The sequence below is a fragment of the Arachis ipaensis genome, chromosome B1 (assembly GCF_059453495.1).
Source record: "Arachis ipaensis isolate K30076 ecotype BB chromosome B1, ASM5945349v1, whole genome shotgun sequence".
Classification (NCBI taxonomy): domain Eukaryota; kingdom Viridiplantae; phylum Streptophyta; class Magnoliopsida; order Fabales; family Fabaceae; genus Arachis; species Arachis ipaensis.
This window is the reverse complement of record NC_142436.1, coordinates 140,198,892-140,220,380: the sequence shown is the minus strand read 5'-3', so window position 1 is coordinate 140,220,380 and position 21,489 is coordinate 140,198,892. Positions and strand designations below refer to the sequence as shown.

The following is a 21,489-nucleotide window of genomic DNA, read 5'->3' as shown; positions in this document are numbered from 1 at the left end:
AACCTGATTTCTGAAAATATATAGATGTAAAAACAAAAAGAAAAGAAAGTGCTCAGCTCCAAAATTTAACTCCAGTTACCAGCTTCTGTCAAATCTAATTTGGAGAGTAAGGAACCAAAATGGAAGATACATAAATAAAATAGTTCAGTAAATTAAATGCTTTGCTTTTATCTAGTAACTAAGTGGAGTCAGAGAACTTTAACCACAGGAATCACTCCACACGAAAACAAATAAAAACTGAAGAAGAAAAGAAAACAGATCTGAAACAGTGGCTCGATTCAGAAGCTTTCTACGAGGCAACTATAGCAGCAACGATGGCGGCAACGGCGGCAGAAACTGCAGCGGCAACTGTAGCTATAGAGTAAACAGATCTGAAACCATAATGTTGATAGAGGAGGTGGCTCGATTGAAAAGCTTCCTGCAACAATTGTGGCAGAAACGGCGGCGAAACCAACGACTGCAACGGCGGCAAAACTGGTGGTGGAGAACTTAAGGTTTTGTCGCCATTCTCTTCTCTTCTCTCTAACTCGGTGTCATTCTATGAAAACTAAGAAGAAATAGGGTTTTTTTTAGAGAGTTTAAATTTTAATTATAAATTAATTATTAGGGGAGATTTTTATAAATTGCCATAAATAAAATGTATTTTGGAGGTTTTTAAAACCCTTACTAAAAAATTCCCTCAATTAAATATAAATCTTGTAGTAACACCTTCTACATCTTTCACAGCACAACCAACATTAATAATAATTAACACTAATAAATATACTAATCCAGCAGCACCACTAATCCAGCAACACAAACATTAACAACAATAATAAATACATTAATCCAGTAAAATTGACCTTAACAATAATTAAGAATAAAAAATACACTAAACCAGCAGAACCAACATTAACAATAATAATGAATGCACTATTACCTGTATCATAATTACCATCGCTCTCATAGTCACTGTCGTCCTCGCCATCATCATTATCTTCAGTCATTGGCGCTTGCACTTGATGGAAATCGTCAACATTACTACGATCAATCCCTTTAGCGACACTCTGGATCGAATTACTCTATCTCGAGTCAACAGGCACTCTCGTCCCATAGTGTGGAGAGGGCCTACGACAATGTAGTGTCAAATCCACAAACAACCGATCCAGAACAATTCGAGGCGATTGCCGACTAGACTGTGGCACTTGCTTGACAATTTTAGGATGTTGCGGCTAGGATTGCTGAGGTTATAGGTGAAGGTCGAAGAACGAATCATTCACTCATTGCGATGTGTCCTTTTCATGATCCTACTGATCATATAGTTAATGGTTTGAGGATTGCTAAGTTGTGCCATTTTACTGTGACATAGAGGGTCAATAATATGGTTGGTAAGATAGTATATAAAGTGAGTGTGAGTAAAAAAATAACTGTGTAAAGAATGACAAGAATTGAATGTGTCATCATTTGAAAGGAAGGTGATTCAATTTGGAATGAGTGTTCATAAATATGAATTGAAATGAAAGTTACAAATTTGAAGAGTAACACTCTTACACAATCTGTATCGTCATTACCTAAAGGTTAGGGTCATGTTCCCTATTAAATTCACACAGTGGTTGGTTTATATCAAACAACGCAGAAAATGCTCTAATCATAATATCCAAAAACATGTATCTCTAATTGATTTGATGATCAATAAAAAAACTCATGTGTTAATCAAACCATGTATGTGAACATTAATCTATGTGGGAGGAGACAATTTACTATTCGAATGAAATAAGGGTACACAAATAAGAAGGAGAAACTAACTTCACGAGACAACAATATCAAAGACGAAAAGAGGTTGGATGAAGAGAAGCAACAAAAAATTTCGAATTTTAAAGTAAATAATAAAAAAAAAACAGGAGGAAGAAGAAAATCAACATGAGACATGAGACGTGAGAAGTGATTTTGCGGAAAATGATTATTTGGGAGGGGGAGGGACAGGTGATTTTGGAGCGGAAAAAAGAGTGAATCACACGTGATTGTAGAAACTACATATCCGTAGTTGACAATTGGCAAAATTGTTTTTTATTAGTGAATTCGCGTGACTTTTTGGATTTAGGGTGTTTTGATAAATTAAACTCATTGTATGTATTACGTATTTGTAATTGCTCATTGACAAACTATGAATTCGTCAATAAAATAGCAAAGCGCTTATAATATTTATAAATTTTTTGGTTTTTTTATTTTTTATTTTATTTTCATTGTTTATCCCTCTACATGAGCATACATGGTTGTTTTTCATCTAAATAAAAAATATGTATTTTTCTTTCTATTTCATTTGCTCTTTTTTTTTTTTGGATCATGGTTTTCATTTCCATTTTCAGTGGGTCAATTGTTTTTTTTTTTGGGTCTTGTAGTGAGTCAAATGTTTAAATAATAGTTGTTTTTAAAAATAAAACTAAAAAAATTACTAAAATAATTAGTGACTATAATGTATGGACACTGAAATACGGAACACAATACGATATGAGACATGTGAACACGTGAATTTAAAATTCTTATAAGACATGGAGACACAACATATATATAAAATATAAAGTATTTTTCGATAAATTGTAATGATATTTTGGTATTTTATTGATATTAAAATATAAATTAAATTTTTAATTATTTTAAATATTTTTAATTATATAAAATATTTAAAATATTTTTTGTTTTAATAATTAGTAATATATACTATTTTTAAACTCATTTTAAAAGAATAAAGTTGGACACATTGACATATAATGGTATTTAAATATGTCCAAGCGTGTCTGAAAAAAAAAATTTATTTCCTATTATAACACGATTTAAATACAAAAGACACTGTATTAAATGAGTGTTGTGAATATCGTATTCAAAATATATCCAATACGATAGACACGACAAATTAAAGAAGCATTAGTGCTTTATAGGTTACTGACGAATGTTTGTGGTTCGGGAAAGTATGAGGAGCCAATGGAATATTTATACAATATGTACAATGGAAGTTTAAGAAGTATTAGAGATATAATCATCAGTGTTACCTTTTCCCATCAGGCGCTAGATCCGAAAGGTTAAGAGTTCGATTATTGGTGAACCCCAAAATTAGTTTAAGCTTTTGGGAAGATGTTTATTATCGCTAGTACTCGGATGATTATTCTAGATAATATGAGAGATGTTCATTTTGTAATTCAATAACCCATTATAAACATTGTACAAATAATCCATTGTCTCCCCAGCGAGATCCTTTTCTTCACATAGAAGACGTTCTTACGCTCCACTTGGGCTTAGGTTGTTCTTTCGAAGAAACTGATCCCATTGTTCTCTCTTTTCTTGTATTTTTGGTCAGATATTAGTCTTCTATTTGATGGAAAGTGCAACCAAGTTTATGGGCCTTCTTCACATGTATAATAGCTTTCACTCCCTTGGAAATCAAGCCTATTAATATATGAATAGGACTCCCAAAGGTAGGATTTTGATTTAACTCTTACTTATTGGTAGGTTTAAATCTATTGTAAATTTAATTTTATTCTATTTATAGGTTGAAAATTTTTCAATCCAAACGCTATTTGTACCTTAAAATTTTTTATCCGACCTTATCAAATTCTACTCGCAAAGAATCAATTGTTTTCAATTAAATATAACATTTAATTATTTCATATTTTAAATATACTAATAAATTAACAAACATAAAATTAAATTCGTGTCAAAATAAAAAATAACAAAATTATAATCAAATTTATATTAAAATTATAAATAATATAGTCATCAATTCATCACTAAATCCTTACTAATAATTATTTTTAACATATAGTAATTAATAAAACGAGGATGCGGACAAATTAATAGGGTTAATTCTAAATCCAAATCCTACTTTACTTGCAGCCAGGAACGGATCTAAGTGCATTAGTGTAGGGGCAAGCGCTCCCACTACAATTTGGAATTTTTTGAGTAGTATACGATAATAATATTTATTTGTCCCTATTAGATTATTAAATTTGACCCACAATAATTTTTTACTCAACTTTTGGTACTTAATCGTCAATTTAAAAATTTTATATTAGATATTTGTTAGAATAATCAATTCTCAATTTTAAACGAAATTAGTATTCTTTTTTAAAAATCAACTCAAAAGAATATTATTTATCTTCTTTTCAAATTAGCTTTAATTTTTACGTAGCAACTATATTAATTAAAAGAACTTTTTTAACTATGAATATCAATAAGAGTCGGCTTCTAATTGTACTGGGAAGTGAATTTTTAAATAATTGTTTAGTAATATATATGGAAAAAGAGAAATTTTGATGGTAGTATTAAGAGAAAAATTACTTAATTTTTTAAAAATATAAAATCTAAAAGAATAGAATTTTAAATTATATATTATTATTTAAATTACTATTTTAGTGTTTTAATTTGTATATTAGATATTTTGAAGGCTAATCATATTTTATAATAACAAAATATAATCATAATAATAATCATGCTACATGTACATAAAAAATAATTATCTGTATAAAATATATATTAAAATATAAAATACACCTTAAAAATAAGTTAAACAATACATGTATTTATATATAGATATATAGTGGTTAAGAGATAATTTAATATTTAATTTTTTATATACACATATTATTTTTATTATAAAAATTATTATCATGTTATATAAAATTTGCCCCACTAACAAAATTTTCTGGATTCGTCACTGCTTGCAGCTCATATAGCTGCACTTTTAAGTTTTAATCCTACCTATAGTAGGTCAGATATCCATAGATAGGATTAAACGATTAGTATTAGCATGTGTATTTATGAGTCCCTCACCTCTATTCCAATCATACAAATCAAGCATATCACTAAAAAAGTAAATAACATAATATAAATAATTAGGTGATTGTATATTATATATATGTAAAAATAATAATTATAAATTATTAGATAATTTAATATATTTGATTAAATTATTTGATATAATACATATTTATATTTTAATTACTGTAAACAGTGTAAACAAATAATTAAATCATGTGGATATGGCCTGGTGGTTTATTACCTAATCCGTATCAGATCAATCAGGAAAACATCAAATAATTAACACTTTGTCCTTAAATAAATGACCCACAAGAAAAGAATTAGTATGGCACTAAAAGGAAATAATATAAATAAAAGCCATGATGAGTAATCACCCTAATCCAAAAAGGAAAAGTCCCTAATGACCAATAATATAAATAAAGTCCCTTACACTACTCCTTTCAACTTATAATTACTGGAGGTATTGCATTGTTAAGATTTAAGACCTAAAAACAGAAATCATTCCTAGTAGTCTATCATGATTTTGTCATGGGAAAGATAAAAGAACTCAAAGTCCATTCACCCTTTTCACCAGTTGCTTCTTATTCTAAAAGAAAAGCAAATTAAAAACGAGAGACAGTCTGTCCAATCCTTATTCTTTTCATCATCTCTTTATCTTTAACATGTGCTCCGGGGCATGCAAAAATAAATTATAATTTTACCCTAATGGTGTGGCAAAACAAGGATCATATATATTTAATCACATGCTAATCACCCACTAGCCACCTTTAATTTGCTTTCTCTACTACTAGTTTTGCGCCCTTTTTTATTTGTGCATCATATGAACACGAACCTGATAAAGATATTCCAAATTAGCTGTGTGTATATTCTCTTGGATTTTCACCATAATTGGACCTAAAAGTTCAAACCACTAGCTAGAGTAGAGGGCACACAAACAAAAAAGCAATTGTATGTTGCAACACAAATTTTAAATTAATTTATATCATTATATGCATTCATCTAGTCATCCAACATCGAATTCAGACATCTTTGGCTCAACTAATTAAGTTATTATTGATTATCCATTGATCATTGCATTTATCGTTTTTTTTCTCAAGGGCCATATGTTGTGTTAAATTAAATGAGTATAATACTAATTAAGAAAAATGTTCTAGAGCTCTACAAAAGGCACGTTATCAACTAGGTCTAATTAAGGAGGCTTAAGTTGATAATATTAAAATGTTACAAAAAAAAAAAGGCCACCTACTACTATCCTAAAAGGGTTGAGGACTTGAGATAATGATAGGACTATAGTAGTTTAAACATAATGATGATCATTAGCTAGTTAATTAACTATAACAATGTCCCCCATCTACCCTCCAAGCTAACACCTAATTTAATTTCTGAATGTACTTAGAACAAAACATAATGATTAATCCGTTGCTGTGTGTCCCACTATTACTGATGAATTATTGTGAATAAAAGATTTGATTAGTGTTATTGCACAAATTAAACCTGCTTCCTTGAAAGACTTTTAATTTGTCTTTGCTTCGAAGCAATGAAATCCTTAAAGCAGAGAGGATGCAAGGCCTTATGCTGCAGCAGTTGTAGGAGGCTTAGTGTGTCTTCCACAGAGGAAGCAGAGAGTTCATCAGCCTCCGATCGGTTTCCTTCCGTGTCGAGCGTCGCACACGCCATGGTGCAAGAGAGACTTGACCAGTTGATTAGGGAGAGGAGGATGGAAGAGAGACAGAGGAGGCAGCAAAGCAGAGTCAGAGAAAGAGAAAGAACTAAGTTTGTTGTGATGGTGGCAATGGAGAAGCGCTCTTATGATCCAAGAGAAGATTTTAGGGAGTCCATGATGGAGATGATAACAGCAAATCGCATCAAAGAAGCCAAAGATCTTCGTAGCCTACTCAACTATTATATCTCCATGAACTCCAATGAGTACCATAGTCTTATACTTGAGCTTTTTCATGAGGTTTGTACTAATTTATTCTTATCATGTAAATGTCATTGGTAGTAACCATCAAGCTAAGGCTATTGTGAATCACATATGTTAGGCTTCAAGGGTTGCTTAATATTTCAATGAATTATATTAGATTAGATTTGGATAGGCGACAAATATAACCCACAAGTTCGTTAACTTTTCCCTTTTAATATACTCATGCTCATGCATGCTACGCAAACGTTTCATTAATGCATGTGTTGTGCCGCCAGTTATGCCTTTTTATGCATACAAATCCCCACTCATTATTCGTGGTGTCACCCTTCCTCTAAGATCAAATGAATATGAATTTTGATTTGCACACCAAAAATTAGTTATTAAGTCAATTATTATGAATATAAATTCGATATTTACATGTGTTGTTAATATTGAGTAAATTTTGTAACAGATATTTATTAATATATCCATAAGGTGAGTGTAAATAAACATTGTAAGTGCAAGTGTAATGGTGGTGGAAAGTGGGAAAAGTGAGCAACTCTTGCAGGCAGTAATTGGGGAATTAATGGGGTCATGTGGTAGGAGGTTGCGTTTTCTCTTTACTGTCGGAATGTTAAAGTCCATGGGTAATAATAATTCATGGTACGGTGCTTTTTTTTTTCCCTCACTTAGCTTGAGCTAGTAGCTATAGTAGTGGTGCAACAAATTAAATGGGCGGGGTTGCATTTGATTTTAATTTAGTTCACATGATTAGGTCCTGTTAAAGCTTTAAAGTCTAAAGCTTCTCTCACTTGGTCCACTATCATCTTTACCATGATATCTGCTCTGTCATTTCCTTTCCATTTCTATTCTTTCATCTCCTTCAAAATAAAGTGTAGGTGTGTATATAGAAATTCAGACAGCACTAGCTAGCCACGCTAATGTTCTATCCAAATCCTATTAGTATAAGCGTAAATGATACACTACTATTTCTTTTGTTTTTTTTTTTAAATTGACTAATATTAATATTATTTAGATATTAATACGTTTTGTCGTAACATGTGTGTCTTATTATTATGTCCATGATCATTATTCGTGTCTAATATCTAATAGGAAAACAATAACAAAGTAGCAAGCAGCAATAGGGAAAGGTAAGATAATTTAAATTAGAATAGAAGTGCAGCTTTTGACTTGCACGCTTAGCCCGGCAGGGACTTTTTTTTTTTTTTGGAGCCACTTCGATAAAAATGATTAAAACGTTTTTTTTTTTAAATTTTTTAATAATTAAAATTTAACACATATAATCGATTAAATTGTATTATTTTTGTTAAAATTAGGTTAAATAAATTAATTTGACTAAAAAATAGTAAATCAAATTTTAAATTGATCTAAATTAATATTATTTTTTACAAAAAATAACTATAATACCTCTATTATAAAAAATAACTAAAATACTCTTATTATATATATTAATTTTGAAAATCTTAAATTCTAACACTTTTCTTCTCTATCGTCATAGGATTATGAACTTATGATTCAATATATATATATATATATATATATATATATAAATATAAATAATAGGGATATTATAGTTATTTTTTATAATAGAAATATTGTAGTCATTTTTTATAAAAAAAATTAATTTATATCAATTCAAAATTTAATTTATTAATTTTTTGACTAAATTAATTTGTCTATTCTAATTTTAATAAAAATAATACAGTTTAATTGATTATATATGTTAAATTTTAATTTTTAAATCATATCTTTAAAAAAAAGATGTTTTTAACATCTTTATCTAAGTGGCTCTCTTTCGTTTTTTTCCTTTGCAAACAAAAATCTTTTTCATTTTGACACAATAGTATATTAATATTAAAAAAATTCTATTTATACTCTAAAATCACTTGTTAATAAAATATATATGTTAAAATATATAATAATATATATTAAAATAAATTAAAAAATTTATATTTATATATAAATAATAGTAATTAATTTTGATATATATTTCGTAAGTGAATAACATCAGTATCTCAAAGAATAGGACTCTCGTACTAATAAATGTCATTACCAACTTTATTCCTAGGAACAATGAAAAAAAGGTGAAAATTTATGGTTTTCAAGAGGACCTAACGAAGAAGATGAATTGTATATCGATCTTAAGACAAACTTCTAACGTTTTAAATAGTTGTATGTTTTATTAGGATTTGGATCCTCTAAGATCACACTTTATTCTCTAAAGTGAAATTCAAACTTTAAAGAATTCAAATCCGTTTTATTATGTGAAAATGTTTGGACAGTTTGGTAACCAAAGAAAATCAGCAAAAAAAAAATCATAAATTGTCTTATTTAGCATTCATTAATTGTTGCAACAATTAATGAATGCTAAATAAGACAAGTTCTGACTATTTTTTTTATCTTCCTAGCATTACCCTTTATTATGTTAATCCTAGGTTCAAAATCTAATATTTTACCGTTTATCATAGTCACAATCTCTCATTAACTATATCATAATCTATTTCAGTAAACAAGTAGTAGTAATAATAAATAAGTGCAAACTAATCACAGAACACGAAAAATAGAGAACAAGCATATAACACTCACAGAGAATATGCACATAGTATAAACACAAAGAAAATGCAGCAAATAATATGATACATGTCTGTTCTACACAAGTCATTAGTTTACATGTCAGTTGGCTACTGATGAGCAAAAATTAAAACTCACAGATATCGACAAGTGCATCCGATAGTTCAAATAATACCATGGTGAGTGAATATCGTTTTCATGATGATTAAAGAATTGAGCAAGCAAATATTAAATTAAAAACCTAATTATATCAATAAAACCTGATTTTGAAGGGAGCAAGATTGTGTCTAGTTGAGAGCTTGAGAACCTTGAATGCTTACGGACAGAGAGCTTGAATGTTGATTTGAGAGAAGACAATGATGGTGAGAATCAAAGATTTCGGATATATTTATACTTTTAGAGAAATCAAACCTTGTTCACTTATCTTGAAGTTTGCAAAGATCTTTCACGACAAAACATTTAGTAACTGATTTCCAATTCCTTGGCTCCTCGGTTTCTCTAGCATTAATTAGTCGTCAATTAATTAATAAAGAGATTAAGTACAAAAACTTATTTTAGATTCAAATAAGATTTAAAAATATACTTTAGGTCAAATTATATGTCACGTATTCAAGCTAATCTTGTTTAGTTAAATCTTAGAAGAAAACACAATTTTTAAAAGTTGTTCTAATCCGAATTATATGTCACTTATTCAAAATTAGAGTGATTGAAAGTCATGTATGTGTCACATACTAATTGAACCACTATTCCTAGTTGAATTCAAAGAGTCATGTAAAAGAATTTTCAAGTTTTAATTCAAATATCAAATTTTTCAATTATAATAAAAGAATTCAAAAGAAATTAGCATATCTTTTAATACCACTCATTCGAATGAAAAACGAATAACTCAATCATGAAATAGATCAATGCAAAAAATCAAAATAAAATAAACATAGATTAATAACCCATAGAAAACATAAATAGAGCTCCTAATCTTTTGAAAAAGAATTAGCTACCCATAGTAAAAGAAAAACAAGAAGAAGAGATTACGGAGGAGCTGGCTGATCCTCTCTGTGAACTAGGTTCACTTATTTATATCTTAATTCTAGAATCCAAATTTCAAACTAAACTAATCTTACCTCTCGAAGAGAAAGATAAGATAACCACTTATCTTCTGGAAAAGAAAACAAAATAACTACTTACTACTTTAATTTCAAACTCAAAATGAAAATTTATTTCAAATTCTAAACTAACGAAATCCCTTGTGTTTTTAAAAAGAATGAATAACTAATCTTTTAGAGTCTTCAATATTTTAAATGTGATTAAGACTTCTAATTATACAAATAATTAATCTTAGACCTTAATTATTACATCTTTTGAGTTGTAATTATGCTTAATTTAGGTTGTATTAGAGAAATTGGACAAAAGTCCAAGATTTCATCTTCCAGGAGGTGCTAGGCCGTTGGGCGTGAACTGGAGGCCGCCAGGCGTGAAAGAGGAAGGCGGAGAGTCCGTCGGGCATGCTAAAAGGGCCGCCGGGCACAAGAGCTGTCCGCTAGGCGCAAGTTCCTCCCGCCGGGTGTGCTGAAATGTGAAGGGGGTCCATCAGGCATGGCTTCCATCCGCTAGGTGTTTGGGTTTCTGATTCCTTAAGCCATGCTTTTACTGTTTTTGAATTTTTCTTTTGATTTTTGATTGTTTTTGTGCTAAAAACTCCTGAAATTATAAAAATACTAAATAACTCCAAATATTTGATTATTTATTAAATTTCATTTAAAAACATAAAAAAATTGACTAAAATCTAAGAAAATAAATGAAAAAAAATTTTAAAAATCGCTTAAGATAATGTGTTATTAGCTACTCGTAATCCGGCATTACCTGGGACCAATCCAGATATGGTTCCTCAACTGCCTATGCTTATCATACGTATCTCATGTGCATAACCATGCACACTCGAGACACTTGGCAATCATCACAAAACTTGATACCATAATATACTTCTAATTAAAAAATAAAAGTTATCACATAGGTGGACGTCTCCACCTCGTTGCATTAAGCAAATGGGACTGAACCATTATCCTCGGATTAGGATGTACATTTTAAAAACGTAAAGTTTATTTCTCCTTCCTGTTGAAATTGTAACTTAATAGTTTATAGTGAATTCTTTTTGTCTGTAAAAGACCCTTTTACCCTCAGTTTTGTTTTGTTTTTTTTTTTTTTACATATTGTCTCTTATGTTCTTTGATCTTTTAAATTTATTCTTTTTAATATTATTCTTTTTCCATAATAATTTTTATAGTCATATTTCTTCAAAGTTACATCTTTATTCTCAAACTTTTATAAAATAATTGTTATGTCCTTAATCCCTTGAGCTTATATTTTTACCCTTAGTCTTTTATCTTAATTATTATTTTGTCGAATAATTTTTTTAAAAAGATTTTTATGTTTTTTTTTATAATTATTTTTTGGTTCAATTACTCTATTGGTTTCTATAGTCTCACAAAATTTTTAATTAGGTCTCTATAAGTTTTTTCTTTTAATTAAGTCTTTGTACCAATTTTTTTTTTAATTGAGTTCCTACACTTTTTTTTTATTTGAGTTTCTGCACCAATTTTTTTTTTAGTTGGGTCCCTATACAATTAAGCCAATTACTATCAAGAGGGACCTAATTGAAAAAAAAATTGGTACAAGACCCAATTAAAAAGAAAAAAAATATAAAGACTTAATTAAAAATTTTGCGAAACTATAGAGACCAACAGAATAATTAAACCTTACTTTTTTACCGTTAATATTTTATAATATGACAATTTTGTCTTTTAACATTCAATTCTTCCTATATTAATCTCACATTTTTTTAAAATAACTATTTATCCTTAGTATTTTTATTTTTACTATTTTAACTTTATATTTTACCAAAATGACCATTTAACTTTATCTTTTACCAAAATAACAATTTTACTCCTTATACTTTTCAAGTTACTAATTTACCTTTTATTAATTAAAACTACTATTTTATCCTTATTCTTTTATCCTTATCTTAATATTTTGTTATATTTATAATTTTACCTCTATCTTTACTAAAATTATTATTTATACCCTCTTGATTATATTTTTAATCCGAATTTTTTTATACAATTATATTTTTATCCCTGAGCTTCCTATGTTTATATTTTTAAACTTAAATTTTTATTATTTACTCTAAATTACCTAATGCTCATATTTTGTGCATCATACAAATTTTATATCCTTAAATTATTTGTTTATGACATCTTTGAGCTTTTTACTCACTTTTCTTTAAATCTTTTAATATTTTATATAATTAACTTCATTAAACATTACTTTATGGGCTCTTTACTTGATTTCTAACTTTTATAAAATTATAATTTATCTCCAAGAGTATGTTAACTTTGGGCCATCATCAACATATATGTATAACCATCCAAAATTTATATCAAACACTTATAAATAATATCAATGACTCATTTATTATTCAAGCATCAACATAAACATCTATAGTCACTAATCATCATCAAAATATCAATAAAAATGTATTAATCATATATAAATCATTTTAACTATTCTAACACTTACCTTTTCTTGTTAGTCATTCCAAATCACTGATTTAATTATTGTGATTACCAAAACCTCCTATATAAAACTTAGAGGGAGACTTTGGATGAATTTGAATTTATTTGCCTTTAATTTTTATGAATAATCATACTTATCTTCAAGTTAATTATCACATGGTGAATGTGGTAGAGAAAGAATTTGGAAGAGAAAAATGAATATAAGAGTGGAGAAATATGTGGTTAGAATTTAATCTTTGAGAATAATTATCAAAAATAAAAATTATTTGATCATTTATTTTTATTTTTATCAGATTAAGTAAATAATTATACCGATAAACGACTAAAGTAGTGCTCCCTATCTTCTTAAGTTAGCAGGAACTATTTCACATAGCCAATTTGTATATTAGAATATGCATTTACGACTAGCTACAGGAACTAGATGAAAACTTCTACAATTGAAAAGAATGCATTCTGATATCGAGTCCTCAATTAATGTAGATGATTCAACAAGGTAGATCGAAGCAACAAATAATTTTGGTATCATATGTTATCTCAGTTCTAAAATATTTATAAAGTTAAACGGATCAAAGAATATTAATAAAAGTTTTTTATAAGTTGAATTTGAATTTGACAAATAAATATTATCATTAAAAAAATATCTTTTGTCTTATATAAAAAATAATACATAACTAACTTTATTTTGTGAGTATTACATCTTAATTGGTGACAAAATTTATTTCACAAAGAGTTTATGTGAATTAGTTATACATACTTTCACAAAATTTGTTTATGATATGTAGAATTGAAAGTGAGTGAAGCTAGTTCATGAACCAACTCGAGCTCGACTCATTAATAGTTCGATAAGTTGAGTTCGTAAGCTGATGAGCCGAGGTTGAACCTGAAATTGAGCTCATAAATTAAATAAGTTGAGTTTGAACTTGGATAAACTCATTTTATTAGCTTGTGAACTGGTTCGATATTATATATATATTAAATTATTAATACACATATTCTATATACATTTAGTTTATACTTTTAATATTATATATATACATATAAAATAGTAATATATATTTACATATATTAATGTTCTTATTTAAATTTTTACAATTAGTTTTTATATAATTTTAATGTAGGATATATATAAATAAAAAAATTATAATTAATAGATACACATAAAATTATGTTCCTGTTATTTAAGCCAGCTTGTGAGCTCGAATCGGCTTATGAGTTTTCGATAATTCAAGTTTGAACTTAAGAAATATGCTCGATTGTTAATGAATTGAATCGTGATTCGTGAGTCAAGTTCAATTTTTATGAGTCGAGCTTGAGTTTGGTCTAGTCCAGTACTCATTTTCACCTCTCATAATACGTATTTAGGAAATTAAAATATTTTTGTATTTATTTATATAAATAAAACAGCCTAGTTATAGTATTAATTAGTTATTTGTGAGGGTAAATTTTTTTTTTTACATTGTGATGTAAGTCACAGTCATGTATCGCATTTTTACGGCTAATTTTTTTTTATATTGTATAAATATATGTGTAATACATTGTTATGGGAAGATTAGGTATTTTTTTTTATATGGTGTTTTATTCAGGTCCGATTTGTTTGAAAAAAAAGTAAAGTACAAATCGGAGGGTCCGATTTGTTTGATAAAAAAAAAACTACAAATCGTATGGTCTGTTTTGTATTTTTAATTTTTTTTTATTTTTTGAAATAGAAATCAGACGGTCCGATTTCAACAGAAATTTTTTTTTTATTTTTAAAAACACAAATCGGACCATCCGATTTGTGATTGTTGATTTTAAAAATGAAACAAATCGGAGGGACCGATTTGTTCACACCATAACAATGAAAAACTCATCTCTTCTCCCATCATTGTGAGATGCACTCAACTCTCCCCCACACAAAAAATAATAAGCGCATTTTTACTTAGACTGCACCAACAGAAGGAAATAAAGAACAATAAATTGACAATGGGCCGCGTAGAAACTCCCAAAATTTGGACTACTCACTCTCTCTGTCTCTCTCCCTCTTCTCTTTTGTCGTGCTCAATTCACAACCCCCCACCCCCCCCCCCCCCTCTTCCCTCCTTCTCTCCTTCTGTATTTCAACGCTCCACCGTTTGAAGGGAGGCCCCGTTGAGTCATTGTCTCCCTCTTTCACAACTAAATGCTGTTTCAGCACTCCGTCGCGAGATCTCTGGTCTAGGGGTAGCTCATCTCATTCTTTCGGAGATGAGTCAACTGGGTATGATGCTGCAGGAATCGTTGCGAGCTGAAACGGAGGCAAGAACCATTCTGGGTCTCTTAACGGACCAGATGGACGGCGTTGTCCACACAGGACAACGCAGAAGGAGAACTCTCAAGGACCGCTTCAGATTCACCGGAATGGGTTGCTGCGGTGCCACCTGGGTTTTCCGTCCCTCTCCCCTAACCCTCACTACGCACGCTGCACACCAACAAGAGGCGCCTGAGGGTGGAGCTGCAGTAGCCGCATCACCGCCGCAAGAAACGGACCCGGGTCAAGATCCGAACCGGGACGGGCCCGAATGCGAACGGCCCTCTACGGGGATGAATCTGGCGGCGGCATTGGCGGCGGAGCGTGAATTGCGGGGTTCGCAGGAGGAGGGGGAGAGGGATGTCGCGGGATCGGAGACGCCATGGAGGATGTCGCTGATGCGGCTGCTGGAGGAAACGGAAGGAGGAGGGGAAAGGGGTGGTGGTGGGGATAGTGAAGAAGGGGGTGATTGGGTGTGCTGCGTGTGCATGGGGCGGAAGAAAGGCGCGGCGTTCATACCATGTGGACACACGTTCTGCAGAGTGTGCTGTCGAGAGGTCTGGTTGAACCGGGGCACCTGCCCTCTTTGCAACCGTTCCATTCTAGAGATTCTCGATATCTTCTAAAAATCTGAACCAACCAACCATTTCTTTCTTTCTTTCTTGGATCCCTCACCTCCAGCATAACAGATACTACCACTTCAAAATTTGAAATTCCCTCTCCCATCCTTGTCATCTCTCATCTATGTATGCTGTTATTTTGTCTCTTTATATTACACTCCTCTTAGCACTCGCCAACTTTTGTCTCTCCTTATCTTGACCTTAGTTTATAAACAAATGGATTCTCTGTTCTACGAAGAAAATTTTGACTTCTGTATTTCAGGATTTCTATTGTATAAATGTATAGTATCATTATCCTTTTTTTTTTTAAAATACAGATCCTCTTTTAAAATGACAACTCCAACGTTGTTAAAGTGAAAAACAATAAATAACAAAGAAAAGGATTGTGGTGACAGCATTGAAGAGGATGATGCTGGTTTAAGCGCGCATAATGAGGACTATATCAGATTTGTTTACAGCATTGTAGTCTTTGTTGCATATATAGATAGATGGTGCCGTGTCATTTGCGAAATTGTAGTTTTGATTTTGTCCTGCACTACTTTAAACTTCATTAGAAGTTAGAAGACAAACTTAAAAAGTTGAGTGTATACCCAAATTGGTCCCTAAGGAATTTTAAAGTGGACGTTTTAGTCCTCAACTAAAATTAATCACTCCATTAGTCCTTAACGTTTTTTGGCGTCAGACAAATTGATCTTTTTTTTCTCATCTCCGTTAACCACTAACGGAAGGAGGTGATGTGTCGTGTGACTGTGATGAGTCAGCAGTGAAGTTCCACGTGTTTCGTTCGGACGAATTGGTCCCTAGCCAGATTGATACAAAACGCTGCATTTGAGAATAGGGCACGACGTCGTTCTGTGAGAGGAAGAGTCTATCAAAACTGAAGCATCTCTTTGCCTTCCCTCCACGAAAACAAAATTACTCTGAACTCCCTCTCTTCTCCTAGGTTTTACTTAGGAAGCCACCACCACGTCAAGCTGTAGTCCTCCGACCACCTCTGTTGCTGTTGTCGACGCTAGGGTTTGAACGAGTCAGCATTATTGCAGAAGAATTTTCCTGTGAGTGTTTTGCTCGCCACGGCCACTGGTCGAGGTTAGTATAGTGATGAGTTTATCGATTAAGTTGTTGATGGTATAGTTGATCATTGTTGACATTGTTTAACGGTGTGATCATGTAGTAGTTGTTTTTGTTAGAATACCATTAGTTGCTGGAAATAAAAGTTGTTTTTGATGCTTTGATACTGTCTCACATGGGTTACTGATAAGTGTTGTGGTGCATACATTTACGAGGTTAACATGAAAAAGACACAATATGAAGTGATGAACACATTGCATTGATGTATTAAGCTGATTATGACATTTACCCAAATAAAAGATGTTAGAGTAACATTTAGTGTTGATGAAATGTTATCTAAATTTTATCTGATTAAGGGTAATGTTTAGTTTTCTGATATTGATAGTGGTATTCCATATTTGTAAATTACAGATGACTGAGTGGGTTACCCCTGTGTTTCAACATGGGGGGAGCTTTGTCAAAGATAACAAGGGTGAACTTCTGTATCTTAATGGCAATGTAAAAAGATTTCCTCCGATGGATCTGGACTTAGTGAATTACTTTGACTTGAAGAAGTTGTTTGAAGAACTCGGCTACCATGAATTCAAGAAGATGTGTTGGTATGATCCAAGAGCTCCTAGCATGGAAGCAGGCTTACACCCTATTTATGGAGATAAAGAAATTAGAGAGATGTGTGATGCAAAGAGGGAAGACAAAGAAACTGATGAGTTGTACTTGTTTTTTGACCACCCAATTATGGAAGATGTTGAATGGTCAGAAGAAGATGAGATGAATCTCAGTGAGGGAGATGATGGTAATAATAGCATGAATGAAGAACACACTGATGAGGATAGAGAAGCAGAGGTCTTTTCTGATGATCCAATCTCTGATGGTGATAGCTATGATAGCTATGAAAGTGCTGAAGATGAGGCCTATAAACCCCCACCTCCAGGCTTTGAGAGTGATACCGATGATGATGAAGATGAATTGCTCATTAACTTAACCAAGAGAAAAGGTGACAAAGGAGATAAGAAGGCTGGCAAGAAAAAAATTGCAAAAAATGTAAGGAAGAATGCTGGTCCTAAAGTCACTGTTGGGCCTACCCACACATCCAGGCCCAATAACACAGCTGGGCCCAACTACACTGACAGGCCTACTTCTACTGCTGGACATGGTATAGGGAAGGTTGATAGTGAGATATTTAGTGATGAGTCTGATGGTCTAGGTTTTGAGTCAGAGGGTTTTGATACACCTCAATCATTTGATAATGAGGGAGATGGTTTTGACTGGTCTCAATTCAATGAGGAGGCAGCCTTTGGTGAAGTTCAACTCCAGCTGAACATGGAGTTTACCACACTTGAACAATTCAAGAAAGCTCTAAAGGATTACACTATTGCTGAAGGGAGGATGATTTTTTATGTTAAAAATGACAAGAAGAGAGTTAGGTGCAAGTGTGCAAATGGCGAGGAGAAGGCTATGAGTGCAAAGGCAAAGTTCAAGGCCAAGTGTAAGGAAAAGAGGGGGGCCACTGTAACTGATAACTCTGGAGTAGATGAAGTGCAAGCTACTGTTGATGTTAGTGAGGGATCAAGATCAAAACACACTACAGATGTGAGTCAGCAAGCAGGGGCTACAGAAGGTGCACCAAAAATCAATGGGGCTGAAGGGAAGGGTAAGAGTGATAGCAACGAAACTGAATGTCCACGGCTGATTTATTGTGCCTGGAACAGTGCTAGGGGGTGCTACCAGGTTAAGACCTACAATCCCAAACACACTTGTGCAAGAAAATTCGGTTCTAATATGGCTGACCAGAACTGGGTTGCTGATAAACTAGAGAAAAGGCTATTGACCCAGCCTCACTTGACTCACGGAGAAGCCTTTGATCATATAAAGATAGACTTTAATGTCATGTGCAGTGACAAGATGATTTATAGAGCATTAAGGGTTGCTAGAGAAAGGTATGTTGGGAATGAGAGGGCACAGTATGGAAGATTGAGAGATTACCTCACAGAGATACATGATAGTAATCCTGGTAGCACTGCATTATTGGAATTAATTCCAACAATTCCTGATTCACCACCATTGTTCAGCAAGTTGTATGTTTGCCTGGAGGCTTGTAAAAGGGGTTTTAAGGCTGGCTGCAGACCGCTGATTGGTTTGGATGGATGCCATTTGAAAGGATATTATGGGGGGCAACTGTTGTCAGCTGTCGGTCAGGATGCAAACAATCACTTCTATGTGATTGCTTATGCGGTGGTTGATAGTGAAACGAAGCAAAATTGGAAATGGTTTCTACAACTTCTGCAAGAGGACTTGGGTCAATGCACAGTGGAAGGCTGGAATTTTATCTCTGACCAACAGAAGGTAAGTCAGACTTAATTTCATTCATAATAATGTACTCAAAATTATCTACTAATCCTTAGATATACTTTGTGGGTGAATTGCTTTGTATAATGTTGGAATGATTAGAATAAGTATCATATTCCTGAACCTAGAATAAGTATCATACTCTTGAACTTACCAACTTTGTGATACATTACTGACTGAGGAAGTTATTAAGGTTTAGGGTGTCTGATAAATTGTTTAAATAAGAATATATTTGCCTGGTAAATGAGTTAGTCGGGGATCTATGTGTCTGATAAATGACTTTGTTGGGGAGCTACGTGTCTGATTATTTGAAAGTTTGTATGCTATTAGATTTTGTATGTCTTTTATACACTACATGCACCTATCTTGCAGGGTTTGCTGCCTGCTTTGCAGGAGGTGATGCCAAATGCACACCATAGAAATTGTGTAAGACACATTTGGAAAAATTTTATAGGAAGGTTTAAGGATAAACGGTTGAAGAATATGATTTGGGCATGTGCAAGGAGTACCACAGATGCTGAATTCCAGCATCACATGCAGCAGTTGAAGAGAATGAATGAGCGTGCATGGGCTTATCTTGCAAAATTTCAACCATCTTGCTGGACCAAAGCTCATTTCAGCCATTGGCCCAAGCTTGATAATGTGACAAACAACATGAGTGAAGTTTGGAACGCCAAAATAAACCATTACAGGGGAAAACCCATTCTTACCATGTTGGAAGAGATCCTTTGCTACTTGATGAGGAGAATGGCTAAGCATAAGAAGGTTCTAAGCACTTACACTGGAGTATTGGCACCAATTCAGCAGAGAAAAATGGAAGATATTATGAAAGATACTAAGTTCTGGACAGCTCAGTGGACTGGTGACAACGATCATAATGTATTCGAAGTCCAAAGACATTTAAAGAAAGTTGGTATGCATCTTGGAAGGCACACTTGTAGTTTCAACTTGTGGCAACTAATAGGTGATTAGGCCTATTATTCATTTTTTGTGAGTTGTGAGTTTAACATGTAATCTTGAGTAGGAATTAGATTTTTTGCTGATGTTATGTTACTGCCTGATAATGTTGAGCAGGAATTCCATGTGTTCATGCGTTGACAGCTATACAAAAGAGGTGTGATAGACCAGAACCTTATGTGCACCCTTGGCTCAAAATGGATGCATTTCAAGCCACGTATGAACATGTAATCAGACCAGTCAACTCAGAGGAGTATTGGAAAAAGACCGGTCTCTTGGCTCCGGAGCCACCCACCATTAAGAGACCTCCTGGGTGCCCAACGAAGAAAAAGAGAAAACCTGATCCTGTAGAGGATTCACCAGATGCAACAAAGGGAAGAAGGACATTCATGGTCACTTGCCAAAAATGTCGTCAGACTGGTCACAATGCAAAGACATGCAAGGGACCACCAAGGCCTAAACCACCCCCAAAGGTTAAGAAAAATGGACAGCCAAGAGCAAAGAAAAATACTTCATCTGCTCCACCATCACAAGATGAAGTCCAAGTCTCCCAAACAGCACCCCAACCACTGCCACAGGTATAATCTCAGTTGAATTTGTTGTAATCATATTGTTGTCATGTTGCCTGCATTCATGTGATCTTCAATGTGATTGTGACTGATTGGCTTAATACTTAAGGATCTATTTGCCTAATAAATTATCTATTTGGGGATCTGTATGTCAGATAAAATATTTAGTTGGGGATCAAAATGTCTAATGATTTGTTTATCTTGTGTTCTATTAGGAGCAGATAACTAATAGTTCAAGCCATGTTGCACCTCCATCAACATTTAGGCCTCCAAGACCTAAACAACCAATTAGGAGGCCACATTCTACTCCAGCACCTACCCCACCATCTGCTCTAGCACCTTCTCCAAGCCTAACCATCTCCAAAGCACCACAGAGGCCTATCCAGTCAGCATCACCTGAAACACTTGCTGCTACAAGTTCTGGCACAGCTTCAAGAATCTTCAAGTTCATGCCAACACCTGGACTAAGGCTTCCAAAATAGATTTGATCCTACTGTGTCAACGTAGTTTTATGAGTTTAATACAACTTTGTCATATTTTGTTATGTTGTTAGTACATCTTATTGAGACAACGTAGTCTGACTATGTTTGGTTATTATGTTGATAGTGTATGTCACTGCACCTTTTTTTTGGAAGATCTTAATATTCATAGCAGAAACGTAAAGACTAGCTACCTTTTTTTGTTAAACTTTGGTTATATGGAATGCAAGTATGGTACTTGGATTTAAGTATGTCTGATTTTATTCCATTTCTAATGCAACTTTTCTTTATCCAGAAAATACTCATCATTCATCTACTCATCGTTCATT

General features: G+C 32.5%; 3 protein-coding genes across 3 annotated transcripts; all 3 read left to right on the top strand.

Moving 5' to 3' along the window:
- Positions 1 to 6,226: 6,226 nt before the first annotated feature.
- Positions 6,227 to 6,897, top strand: LOC148578611 (putative transcription repressor OFP9). Its single transcript, XM_088499668.1, has one exon. The coding sequence runs from the start codon at positions 6,329 to 6,331 to the stop codon at positions 6,791 to 6,793; it is 465 nt and encodes a 154-aa protein (XP_088355794.1). The 5' UTR covers positions 6,227 to 6,328; the 3' UTR covers positions 6,794 to 6,897.
- A 7,991-nt stretch (positions 6,898 to 14,888) lies between these two features.
- On the top strand, positions 14,889 to 16,205 carry LOC107619670 (uncharacterized). Its single transcript, XM_016321965.3, has one exon. The coding sequence runs from the start codon at positions 15,076 to 15,078 to the stop codon at positions 15,742 to 15,744; it is 669 nt and encodes a 222-aa protein (XP_016177451.1). The 5' UTR covers positions 14,889 to 15,075; the 3' UTR covers positions 15,745 to 16,205.
- Positions 16,206 to 17,220: 1,015 nt separating this feature from the next.
- LOC148578610 (uncharacterized) lies at positions 17,221 to 21,163 on the top strand. The gene is made up of 6 exons (XM_088503123.1): positions 17,221 to 17,577; positions 17,629 to 18,357; positions 18,466 to 19,152; positions 19,528 to 20,119; positions 20,230 to 20,690; positions 20,897 to 21,163. The coding sequence occupies exons 1-6, from the start codon at positions 17,221 to 17,223 to the stop codon at positions 21,161 to 21,163; spliced, it is 3,093 nt and encodes a 1,030-aa protein (XP_088359249.1).
- The last annotated feature ends 326 nt before the right edge of the window (positions 21,164 to 21,489 follow it).

What these genes read in the sequence shown, in the direction of transcription:
- LOC148578611 (XM_088499668.1), top strand. Translation starts at nt 6,329, where the DNA reads ATGAAATCCTTAAAGCAGAGAGGATGCAAGGCCTTATGCTGCAGCAGT.
- LOC107619670 (XM_016321965.3), top strand. Translation starts at nt 15,076, where the DNA reads ATGAGTCAACTGGGTATGATGCTGCAGGAATCGTTGCGAGCTGAAACG.
- LOC148578610 (XM_088503123.1), top strand. Translation starts at nt 17,221, where the DNA reads ATGACTGAGTGGGTTACCCCTGTGTTTCAACATGGGGGGAGCTTTGTC. An exon ending in TAGATGAAGTGCAAGCTACT is followed by an intron (nt 18,358 to 18,465) that starts GTTGATGTTAGT and finishes GGGAAGGGTAAG; the next exon opens with AGTGATAGCAACGAAACTGA. An exon ending in TTATCTCTGACCAACAGAAG is followed by an intron (nt 19,153 to 19,527) that starts GTAAGTCAGACT and finishes CCTATCTTGCAG; the next exon opens with GGTTTGCTGCCTGCTTTGCA.